The sequence below is a fragment of the Branchiostoma floridae genome, chromosome 17, assembly GCF_000003815.2.
Source record: "Branchiostoma floridae strain S238N-H82 chromosome 17, Bfl_VNyyK, whole genome shotgun sequence".
Classification (NCBI taxonomy): Eukaryota; Metazoa; Chordata; class Leptocardii; order Amphioxiformes; family Branchiostomatidae; genus Branchiostoma; species Branchiostoma floridae.
In genome coordinates, this window is record NC_049995.1 from 5,823,943 (window position 1) to 5,837,102 (window position 13,160).

The following is a 13,160-nucleotide window of genomic DNA, read 5'->3' on the forward strand; positions in this document are numbered from 1 at the left end:
GTCAAATTACAGTGAAGGCCTCAAATACGTTATAATTTCTGTTGTGATCTATGCAGTATTACCATCAACTAAAATCTTTAAAAACATTTGTACCTGTGGGCACTTATAATAGCAAATAAAACTAGCACTAGGAATAAGATGTTCAAAAGCCAATGGTAAAAAGGAATGCCAGATATATAAAACCATATATGGCCACGCAAACTTGGTCTATCGACTATTGTGCGAACTCTTTATTACCTCCATGAAATGTCATGGAGGTTATATTTTACCCCGCGTTTGTCTGTCTGTGTGTGTGTCTGTGTGTGTGTCTGTGTGTAAACAACATAACTCAAGAACGGCTGGGTGAATTGGTTTCATACTCGGTGTGTTGGTAGTGTGTGATGAAAGCTGGAAATGATTACATTTTGGACCCCTAGCGACTTCCCTTGGTACTGCAGCGCAACTTCCGGTTTTGCTATCTCGTGTTCTGAACATGCTATGGTCACGACTTTAAAGTGTAAGATAGCTCTTGTGCTCAGGAAGAAGTGACATAAGTTTGGGCCCCCTAGCGGCTAGTTTTGGGAAAGCAGGGGCATTTTTGTCAAAAACTTCTGACGAGGATAACTCAAGAAGGGAACAACGGATTTTCATGATTTTTGGTATGTAGGTACCTTAGACAATGTTGTACAAGATAAGATACTAATTATGCAAAATAGGCGTACATTTGCATAATTAATGAGGATATTCTATCATAGCAGTTTTTTCAATGTATCTCTTGTCCCGGACGTGATATGGTCGTGACATTTAGGTGGTAGATAGTTTTTAGCGTCATAACAAAGTGGGGCAAGTTTCAGCCCCCTAACATGTAATTTTAGAACTGCAGGGGCGTTTTTGTCAAGACACTCCAAAGAGGATAACTGCAGAAGGGATTGACGGATTGGCATCATATTAGGTATGCAGGCACCTTAGGCAAAGATGTTCATAATGATATACATGTTATGCAAGTGAGGACTTCATTTGCATAATTAATGAGGAAATTGTATAATTCCATTGTTTCCAATAACTGGACTTCAATAAATGTAACACATGTTAATTATGATAGGTGGAATATAAGCAGATACCAAATATGGTAATGAGGAACTTATTTGCATAATTTATGTAAAAATTGCAAAACCGCTTTATGATTAATAATGGAAATTTTATAATTGACATGTGTACGCCTGTCAATGATGAACAACACCATGCATAAATTATGTTAATGTATTAGTCAATTGCATGAAATTTACAAAAGCTCTAAATTTTCATGGAGGTATGAGGTCGCCGAACTCTAGTTTGGAATTCTTTTCTTCTTTCACTCAACTAAGTTATTTGATTAAAAAGTTTTTCTTTGAATTTATAAATGTCATAAAAATGTCAACTCTCACTGTACAAAAGACTTCCTCAGCGTAGGTCAATCGGCTATCTTTCACAACTACATATTAAATTTGTAATTTTCTATAAGTACAATATCATTGACCATCGTGTTAAGTCTCTTCTATAGCTTTCTTAAACTCCTTCATGACCCGTGGAATTAGGTCATAGAAGACCCGAGTGTGGTCGAAGTTGTTCCTGACGAATACCAAGTCTGTGACGTCAACACTGTACGTTTCCTGTTCCGGCCAGCCCGCCCAGATGTACAAGTTGTAGAGTGCAGACTGGTTGAGTAACCAACTTAGGTTATCCCATGATCCACGGACCTGATTCAGATCAAAACATATGTTGAACTTATTATAGAGATTGCTAAACTTTCTTTCCAACACTGAATTAATAGGGACTTACCCTAAATTTTCGGTCGAACTCCGTCAACCTTGTTCACAGAATGACCCTCTCTATCCCCAGCAGTGACGTCAGGAACACGCCACTTTTGCAGGATGGGGTCATAAGTATCAGAAAGTCTATGCCGCCCCCCGTCTCTGTTGAGCGTGGGCCGGTGGGCTCTAATGTGCACTGCCTCCTTCACTCCTCATGCTAAGATATGTTGAACTTCTTTTTTGTATTTTTGCTTTTAGACGGGATGGGTTTGTCTAGACGTCTACGAGATCGGTCTATCGGGCTTTTTGCAACGCGTTAACGACGGGCAAAGCAACATTACCGGAAACGCCTGCCTCGTCACCCAGACCAGACATATTTTGAAGTAACATACATTCGCATAATTTCACCAGGTGCCATTATACCGCCACCTCAAAAAAAAAAAAACCTTTTTGTTATAGAGGCCTTCTCAAGATTGTCTTCAACACCTAAATACCTGAATTGTATTACATTTAGGATATTTAACATCCGCTGTTCAAGATAATCTTGGGAAGACCTCTATACTAACGTTTTTTGAGGTGGCAGTATTATGGCATCTGATGGTACTATGATAGTCGATGTTAATCTTTTCCAGGACGGATTTTGATAAAACGGTCAAGTTTTGTGTTACGGAGTCCAGCTTTAAAAATCTGGTAGAAAAATTGTGACCCTTTCCATGTTTGACCTGTAGATCCCTGTAGTAGAATAGTAGCTCACATGCTGGAGTAACAATTGATTATGACGGGGATGACATCCTCGTGTCATTTCAATCTTCTGACTGTAGATCGTAAATACGATCTCGTACTCTATGAACCAAAACAAACCCGACAAATTCATTTGAATTGCAGTGGGGATAAAGACTTCGGAGGTGAATGTGTTTTGATACAATTGTTTTTGCAATGCTTAAACGTGCATTGCACTGGAAAGTTAATTTGATACCTCCCCGAAGGTACTGTGCGTAAAAGGAACCATTCACGACTTACTTGTCTGACGTCCACACTGAAAGTCACGACCTGTGTCAGGTTGGCACACATCCGGGATATCTGCTCAACCTGGGCACGAGAGTAACCCTCCAGCGGACTTACTGGTCTCATCGCAAAAACTGAAGAAAAAACACAACGTTGTCTTAGAATACATGATTAAAGAACCAGATATTGAGCAACAATAAGCTTTCTGTAATCAATGAATTTATACAATCTATTCCTTATGGCTTATTACTAATGTGTTAATTTTTAGGCTACGAATTCAATGCTAACCAAAAGAGGTGTCAGGACAACAATCTTCTTTGTACAGAAGCCTACTTTTCGGTGGTCGTTTGTTACTTCTTCATCGGGGCTGGTTCTATTTTGTATTGAAAATAGATGTCGCTGCTAATTAACAGAGGCGGTCTAAAGGGACCAATGGGGGCTGCACGAGCAACCTCAATGGAGGTTCATTGAGCTCCATTGAGCTAGCTCCAAACACTATGAATGTAAACACATGGCACACGTCACATTTAATAATTTCTTAGACCTCTAGTACGTACGTACGTACATATACTAGGTCCATGCACTATGAATACAAACACGTGGTTCACGTCACCTTCAAGAAATTGTTAGGGCTCCACGGAGGAGTCAAATTATTAGGACGTATTAAAATGACAAACGTACCGCGCGGGTAGATCCGCTGGAAATGTTTCATCAAAGACGACGTTTTAGTGACGGTCTGTCACTTTTCTCATGACAATACTGACTGGTTCTATTTTGCACTGCAGCTAGGTGTCGCTGCTAACAGATGCGGTCCCAAACGTAAAGTATTTACACATATAACGTTACATACTAGGTTCTCACGGTATCTCACCTATGGAAACGTGAGGAAACATATTGACAATAGGGTCGATGAACGTCTCCTTGCTGAAGAGGCCAGGAATCTTTGCTTTCAACATGACAGGGCTTCTTAGGTCTTCGCTTCGTCTTTGGAAAACCTGTTAACGTTATAATAAAAAAAAATCTAGATGATAAAATGTTGCGGAGTAGGGTTTGAAATCCACTCAACATGCATGGACATACACTAATACTCTCCAAATAGAATCGGGACATAAAGAAAACACAACAAAAAAGAAAGCCCAACAGCAACAACAAAAAAAACATGACAAAAACAGCCGGAGCTGAATCGACGCTTGGAGAGTAGATATAAACAAGATAACAGTTACTCAAACAACTGGAAAACTTAATAGGCGGTCAGGCGTTTCAAGCAGCTTCCACGTCAGTGACTAAGGAATGTTTATAGTATACATGAATATTTTGACCTTCATCGACACAACATGGGCACACATAATTGTTTGAGCAAATGTGGATTATCTTTTCATTCTATAGCTAGTTTCTAAAGAAGGACAAAATATCCAGACATCTTACGTTATTACAACGTTAACCAGGGTTGTCTATTTTTGTGTGTATTTTAATGGCAGGTAAACATTTACCTCTAGAGCAGGAACTACTGAGCCGACACTATGGAACTCCAGCATGATACCCTGTTGCCTCATCTTTGCAACGTCCAGCCACTCTTCCAAAGTTATGACGTCACTTCCGGCGACTGACGCGTCATCAGACATGATAGGGACGTTGTCAGAGCGGATGTCAACGTCGGCTTCGAGCATGGTGACCTCACGATAGGCTACATACATAGGAAAACCAACTGTAAAACGGGTATCCTACTGGGCTAAGTCAGAATGCACTAACTGGTATTATCAAGGAGGCGGAAATTTGTTGCCAGATTTGCTAATAGTAAAGAAAAGCAATTTGCAAAATGGCACGAAATGGGCGCATTTTATATATCTTATAACGAATGGTGGGTGTATATGCTACCTTGAATATGTTACGCAGGGAATCATTAGTGATTATCTTGTTATCAGTGCACATTTTTGCATTTTTAATCCTTGCTCATTGGTTCAGCGATTTCCAATATCATGCTCACCTGGGCTTCGTACTCAAATGCGTCGCACGTTATTGTGACATCAAGGAAAAAAAATAGTGCAACGTCAAAAAGTTGGAGTAGTCTTGTGAGATATCTGCTTTTTTATATGGTCTTAATAACTGTCTAATCAAAGATGGAGACCAATGAAACTGTTACGTTCATTATTCATATGAGAGCAAAAATTGCTAATTTTACACTCAGCCTGATAAGTATATGTAGAGCTAAATGTTTTTTCTTGGTAAGAATCATGAAATGACTGAAAACTTGTAATTGAATATCTATTTCAATGTTGGAATCGTAACACTTGTAATTAATCTACTTCTGCGTGTTGTTTTAATACTTAATTTTTTACACAGAACCAACCTCCCATGGCTTCTTCAATAGCCTCTCTTGAGTTAACACCGTCCGCCCATGTAATGGAAAGGCCATCCCGTCCATAGATTTTGTAGCTAGCTTGGAAGAAATTCACCAAACTGCCTCCAGTCTCAGTCATCCGCAGTAACTCTGTTGCCTTCTCAGTTGTGATGTCATAGAAAACTCTGCTCCAATCAAAATCGTTCCGAATTTTTAATAGATCAACAGGATCAATGCTTGTCTGTCCCTCAGAAAGTGTCAACGTGTAGGTGTCTGACTGTTCTAGCAGCCATTTTAGGTACGATTCATTGTTAAAGGATTGCTATTTTGTTCAAGAAAAAAAAACACGTGAAGGTAAAAATTATATACTGTATATACGTACAGTATACTGTATTTAGCTCAGAGTCTATAACATCGACTATCATAATTCCATCAGGTGCCATAATACCGCCACCTCAAAAAAAAAAAAAACGTTAGTATAGAGGCCTTCCCAATCGTTTGAAGACAATCTTGAGAAGGTCTATATAACAACGGTTTTCGAGGTGGCGGTATAATGTCACCTGGTGGAATTATGCGAATGCTACATAAAGGTGTGAAAATGTCTTGTAAATGCCCTTTAACAAGACCTAAAATAGACACTTTTAGCAAAGAACGAAATGTTTACGTATATTATGCCATATAAAAGCATGATGTAAGTGAAACAAAAATCTTTATGAATTTGTCTACAGTAAATGTCCTGTATTTAAAGAGGAAAAAATTGTATCTGTCAGATGGAATGTAGCATGATTAATGTTTTATCTCATCTACAGTAGTTAACTCATGCATTTAGCCAACGCTGAGCTTATTATGTACACAATAAAGATAATTGTCATGATTGTAGATGTCATTTGAGTCTTATTGTAAAGGCTATTACCGGTATGACAGCTTCTGTAGTGTGAAAGGTCAACTTCACTGCTACGTCATGGTCAGCCGCCATGATGGCGGAAAGCCACTCTTCAAACGTGAGGTCATAACCGTTGTCGGTGGGCTTCGCCATGATTGGTTGGTTTTGGTTTCCTAGTATAACGTCTGCACCGATGATGTTTGACTTCCCTGTAAATAATGCAAAACCCTACTTAGTTGTTCTCATTTCCCATTGTATCATTTCAAAGAGTTCTGCTGTCATTGAATTGAACTTGGAAGATTTCAACCTTTGTAACGCAAGTTCACCTTAATCTTCGGGGAAACGGTTCTTTTTAAGAACTGGGGTATTACGTCGACGGACAGTGGTAACGGGAGGGGGCCATACTTCGACACCCGTTCTAAGTGGATGCGTATGGCTTTTGTCAATGTACATTTTACAGTGAACTCATCAAAAACAAGTTAAGATCTTGTATGCATCCATATAACTGTTATTGAAGCTGTACATATATATATTTCATTTAACAGTAGCGTTCCGCACTGTACTTGGACAGCGCACGAAACTTACCGCAGGTTTTCGGCTTGCGTCCTAGCAGAACGTTCCAACACAAAAAAGGGGTCCAAACTCCGACATAGTAAAAACCAGACCATCGCCGTGCATTTTTAAACAACTTATGCAAACAGAATAGCACTGAAAGTCTTCATTATAATTTTTTGTACCAAATATGGGTCATATTTTGTATTACGCGACTTATTCAAATACGGTGTATTAAAACGTTTACCTCTCACGGTGAGACCAACTTGCCGCAAAACGGCAGCGCATTGTTACGTTGGACTGTGATGGCATTTTCGCTTTTCGGCTTCCTTAATTGCCTTTTCATCCTGTCTTTCGGCAGCAGCAATTGCTACAGGCTTATCTAGTCGGTAGGGATCGATTTTTCTTGAATGTTTGTCGCTCTACGGACGGGTTGACTGAGTTCAACGTGTTGAGCATCGCTCGCCCGCCTTCGTGCGTGATAGTAAAATGGCGGGGCCCCGACTGCGGTGAACATTGTGGCATCATTTTAGCTCCGTTTATCCAACCCAGCTAAAGGCAGAACAGAACACAGGTATTATTTTTCGGAAGGCTAATAAACATCATTTCTATGTGTGGTGGTATTTTTTCACATGTCGTATTTTGCGAAGAATAATTCAAGAGTTTCCCGGGCCATGGTCTCGATACGTTCGCTCGTCAACTTGCACGGAAAGCGTCAAACTTGTGCAAGTTTTTCAATCGTTATCTGTGGGACTTGCTAACTTCGACACATACCCCGTCTTTGTAGTTATTTACAACAAGGTTTAGCCTACAGCTAGTGTACTTCTCATGTGCAGGCATCTATGCATTTCTCCGCAACAATGATTTTTAAAAACCTGTCGAACTTTGGACCCCTGTCGAAGTATGGCCCCCTCCCGTTATATTTTGAAAAAAAATGCAATATTCTTAAAAACATTGCAACTTAAAAACACCTTCCGTCGACTGATATTCCTAAATAGTCTGTTTTCATAAACAACGGATTTAGGTTACACCGCGGATAGAGATGAGCTAAATTTATAGATATACTTTTTCCACCGAAGTTAACTTAAATTCATAAACAAATATACATTTATCGCAAGATAGCATACTGCAATATGTACCAGTCTTTTTCGAGACCGCGATTATACCTTTCTACAGTGTATAACTAATGTACCGCAGAATCGTTTAAATGACATAAAAAATAAAGCACATTTTCCCATCCACACAGAAATTAAGTCTCGCAAGGCTTCTGTCAGTTTTTCCCGGCTGTTGGTCTCGTGAGACCACGTGAGAAGTAGGGCATCTCGCCGTTGGAGCGGGAAAAAGGACAGAAGGTTGACCTTTGACACGTGACGTTGCATAGCCTCAAGAAAATCATCTTCTTGCTGCGATGAGAAAAATAAAATGCACATGTCGGTATAAAGATTAACCACATATTGACAGGGGGCATCTGTATTGCATCACATACTTACAGGTGACTAATTCACATACTTGCTCTCCAAGCAAAGTTTAATGGGAAAATCGTAGGTTATCATTTTTCATATATGCCGTTTGTTTCTGATAGTCGACCCCACCAACCTCTGTTCCAGGTGGCAATCTCAAAAGACAAGGGGAGTAGTAGTTAGTGGGGTCGGCTGACGGAGATAAACCGCGTATAAGGAAAGAGGTCACGATTTTAATTTTCTTATCGACCTCTGCTTGGAGAGTGGAATCAAGTAATATTCAACAGGGCATTAATTTGTTAGATCATAAAATTTGGGAAGGTAAAGATGATTGGATGTATTACTACATAAATGTTACTCTTTAAGTTTTTAATTTCCTATCATCCCTTCACGTTAGAAATTTCTCACTTTTTCTATTACAACAAAATGTTTGTTTTAAAATACCTGTTTCGGAAGGTCGTAGTAAACCAGCTTGTGTGAGAAGGCATTGCGACATTTCACAAGGTCGTAGGATCTGTGTATGTCGAATACAGACGTCCATACGGTGATGGTATATCTGAAGATGCAGAAAATGAGACAAGCGTTACTCGAGCAGTAAGATTTTTTCACAGAATTTTATGGTAGGTCTTAGGAAGATGAAGGTCAAAGTTGATGATGGCCTCCTGGCGTCTATCCTTGGTACAGCAGCAGAACCTTTTAAAAAATCTTCTCCTCTGGACATGCTCAGGGTGTCGATCCTTTTCTAATGGCAAATACATTTTTATGTTAAGAATAAGTGATACAGGTTGTTGTTTCATTCGCTCCTTTTGTCACTTCTTTTGTTTGTAAACGACGACCGGTCACTGCTTAATTACACGACTGTCTTTTAAAAGCTTGGTTACTGAGATCAAGGAGGTTAATAAAGACCTCTGTATAATCCCCTTGCTGAGGTACATGGCCAAAATGTTTTTCTATCAAATTCTCTATCGAATAAAAAAAAATTAAAAAGACGTTTAACAATGTATCGTATATAATGTATACGTAGTCAGACAATGGTCTCTAAAGTTACCTCTTCTCATATTGACCCCCCCCCCCCCCCAAAAAAAAACACGATAGAAATAGAGATAATACCTGACCTGTCTGACTGACTCAGCAGCCATTCCAAGTTCTCTAGGGTCCCAGGCAAACTGAGCAAAGAGTTTCTGATGGGGAACGTGACGGGTTGTGTCAGGTCTCCGCAGTAGGAGTGCATCTCCTCCACCATCTGCCTCGTGTAGCCCTCGTTTTCTCGGTCGTAGTAGAATCCTGAAATTACACAAAGCATAACGGTTAAGGAAAGCTGCATCGTGGGAAGCTTGCAGTTGCACTGTGGGTAATTTAGAGTTGCATCATGGGAGATCTAGGTCAGCAGCAGCCATTTTCAGTATTCAGACCTTAAAAGCTCGGGGGGAATAAAAGAAATAAATTTCACGATGGTCAAATTTGGCCCAAAAGTTTCCATTCGAACGCAGAGTATCGGGTTACCGGAACTCCCGCGCGGTCCCCGCGGAGGGCTGACGGTGACTGAAACATCTTCTACAAGATCGTGATAGTTAGAAAAGCAACCTCTCGCACGTGTCTCGTTGCGATTAAATGAAAACTGGCAGGGTGTACACGTCAAATCTTACCGTTTACGTGTGCTGCACAGTTTTGTCTCAATGTTTTCTGAAATGTGCCTAGTTGGTTGGTTTAGAAAGGGTGTTTGGTGGACAAAAAAACAAATACCATATTTAGATCGGTCCTAAATTTGACTGAAAATCCAAATCTTTTATATCATATGAGTAATGATTATGAAATCAAACTTTCTGTCTTAGGGATTTTTCAACTTCTACTTAGAACTATTTTTATAGCCAAGATAAGGTCGAAAAATCATGTTTTTTACACTCAAAGGCTCGTAACTCAAAATTGCCTCCACATTCCAAAAATCCCTAAGACACAAACCTTGAGATATTAGTTGTCGACAATTTAAGTCCTGAAAGAGTTGATTTGCATGCGTTTTGTAAGCGATTTAAATACCATGTTTGGTCGTATGTCGAGCCTCACTGATAGTGACATAGAGTAATTGATACCGCCGTAAACAAGTGTTGTGATATTCAAGGTCACCAATAATGACGCCAGCAGCTTTCTTACATGTCACATATTCCAAACTTGGCGGTAGCAAAACTAAGATTGCCAGATAACGTTTTATATCTGCGAAAATGTTTTTTTTTCTTCTGACGCACGGTACCCGGGAGAACAAGGGTGTTTTCTGCATGTTTACTGTAACAACCTACGGATGACCGCGGTTGACCTCCAATAGAACGCCCGTTCTGTTCGATCACGTCAGCGTTCTATTCGATGGAACATGATTCGTGTTCTAAATCCCCACATAGAAGTCTGGAAATTTTGGGACCAAATTTTACCATCGTGTTTAATATCCGTACAGACCATTATGAGAAGAGCAAGGCTGCAATACTGTAAATGCATTTGATTTCGCGGAGATTCAATTTCGGGGCAGCGGGAAAAAGGACTGCTCGCGGTGGTTTTAAGTTCGCGGTCATGGAAAAATGTTCGCGGTAAATTTGCAACCTTAAAACCACGAACATAAAACCACCGCGAAAATTTCTTCATTTACAGTACTTGGAAAGTATCTTTGAATTTTGGGTGATTTATGTTGCAGATTGTGTAATTTAGCGCTGCAGCAGCCATGTTTGGAAGTGTAGGGGGTTGAATAAATAGAAAAAAAATCTCCCTGTGTCATTATATTCATGGAAAGCATCATTTACATTCTATTCTTAAAGGAGTTGGATTGATATTGAGAAATTTGTCTTCAAATCACCTGTTGTCCATCCAATTGAAAGAGTGCATTCTGGGAAAATCCGGTTGACCGTATCGATGAATTCCCGCGCGTTGACGCCCGGATTGACGGTGTTTGGTCCGCGCAGGATATCCGCGTTCAACCAGACGGGACGGTTTATAAGGTTTGATTTGTTCCTTAAAATCCTGTAGTAATTGAAAGAAATTCAGCTTATAGTAAAGGTAAGGTAAAGGTACATGTAGTCCTCTTTTAGGCCGAAGGAGCTCTGGGTCGTTATCTACTGTCTAAGGCAAGGTTTTGGGGAGTCGGAGCCCAACTCTATTCTTCCATCGTATTATACTTCCCAACTGACGTCAGGTGCCCATTTTTACAATCCACAGGGTGGAATAGGATAGTCATGTAAAATGACTTTCCAACGGCCTAAATATCAGTTTCTTTCGAACTCAGGACCCCTGGTTCCTGGGTCAAAAATCTTGCAGTTACGTTGCACGATACGTTGCACGATATTGAACATCGATTCGATTCATTCGATACATCGTCAATTTTTTTTTACATCTGACAATTTTAGAAATGAAATTCAAGAAAATGAACGATGGTGGTCCGATATGGTTAAAGCAAGGTTAATGGAAGACAGATGAAGCAGTAGACAGATGGAAAAGAACAGTTTAAACGAATTAAATCTCTATTCAAAAGCGACAAAATCGGAGCGTTGACAGATAAAAGTTAATCTTGCCCCGCAACTAATAAACTAGTTCACATGTCTCGTCTCTTTTATACAACAACAATCTGTAATAGCACTCACCTTAGAGATGGAGCAACTGATCCAATACTCTTGAAGTCTAACTTGAGTCCCTTACTGGACTCAAGTGCGGCGTCCAGCCATTCCTGAAAAGTGTTGTCACTGTCAGTCTGGGGAGGGTGCGCCATAACGGGAATGTCCGTCTGCGCATGCGTACCTTGTCCACGTAACAAGATGTCTGCCTCCAGCATGTGTACGTCACCTAAAGAGTTGGGGCATATTTTAGCTGAGAAATATGAAATATGTTCCATAAAGAACACATTAAAATGCATTGGTTGTTTGTTTATTTAGTTGTTCTTTGTCTGGTTTGTTGGTTGATCAGCTACAAGTGTACTTACTTGCTAATGCCTTTGCCAGCTGAGCCTTGCTATTGGCTCCGTGTGACCACGTGACCTGAATGGCGTCCTGCCTGTCAAACTTGAAATATTCCAAAGGGCTGCCGTCAGTCGGGAACTCGGCTGTGAAAAATAGAAATAACTTGATACACGCTTGCTTCTTTCAGTAGAATTCTTAATAAGTACCATTAGATTAATCAAATGGCATGGAAATATATCAAATCACCACTACGTTATGATCATCAGGTGAAATTGTATTTTTTTCCAGAACTTGCTTCAACAAGGCAAATATTAACGTTTTTATTAATAACATATCGCTAAAATCTCAATTGACCTTGGGTTAATTTACATTAAAAGATTGACCCCACTTACACACCTGTTGCACCCACGAAACGTTGCCTAGATGCTATATCCCGATCAAAAAATCTATCTCACCCAAATGGGGGGGGTGTGTGAAGCCTGGATATCAGACCCCAACTGATCTCAAGATAACTATCACACGATAGATATTTTGAGATCGGGTTGGGGTCTGTTATCCAGGCTAGAAGCTGTAGGGAAATTTCCTTAGGTGCATTGGCCCTGAAAGCCGTCTGGCATCCAGGCTAACCAAAAGCCCGTAGTCATCCGTAAGCTACTTGGTCTCTACAGAACTATATTGGCTATCTTGATTTCCTTTCATTGCCTTCTCATTTGTCATTCCTATAGCAAACAAAACAAGACTCTGTCGCTGGATGTTACCTTCCAGTCACAGAGTAATAAGCTAGAAATCTTCTTATAATGGTTTATAAGACATAGCTACGTAAGGGGTCTTACCGATCGTTACTGGGGGTACCAGGAAGTACACCATCAGTGCAATGGCGGCCACCAGCACCACGCCAATAACTGCAGCTATCGTCACGTATCTCGTCACCTTCTTCTGGTGTCTCTTACTCTTACCTTCAATCTCGACCTCCATTTTGTTTTGTTAGGACTGTTAGACAGTGGGACGTCCCGGCAACCTTTGACCCACAGGCATAAATGATTGTACAATCACCAAGGTCATCAAACGGTACGATGGGACCTCAGGCCCTGCCTGGTAGCAACTCAGGTCACCAACTCTAGTTAATGATTTACAGAATGCATGGCGTCTTGCCCAGGGACAAACCAAAAGTTTTTTTGTGGGGTACGAAGGCTAAGGCAGGTGATTATTTTACATCAGCAAGAT

At 40.3% G+C, this 13,160-nt stretch overlaps 1 protein-coding gene across 1 annotated transcript; it reads right to left on the bottom strand.

Moving 5' to 3' along the window:
• Positions 1-1,436: 1,436 nt before the first annotated feature.
• On the bottom strand, positions 1,437-13,046 carry LOC118404984 (protein FAM151A-like). Its single transcript, XM_035804384.1, has 11 exons — positions 12,770-13,046; positions 11,960-12,079; positions 11,625-11,823; positions 10,844-11,007; positions 9,118-9,291; positions 6,026-6,204; positions 5,122-5,434; positions 4,265-4,458; positions 3,646-3,769; positions 2,790-2,908; positions 1,437-1,715 (listed from the first exon to the last, which is right to left on the bottom strand). The coding sequence occupies exons 1-11, from the start codon at positions 12,909-12,911 to the stop codon at positions 1,503-1,505; spliced, it is 1,941 nt and encodes a 646-aa protein (XP_035660277.1). The 5' UTR covers positions 12,912-13,046; the 3' UTR covers positions 1,437-1,502.
• Positions 13,047-13,160: the final 114 nt, after the last annotated feature.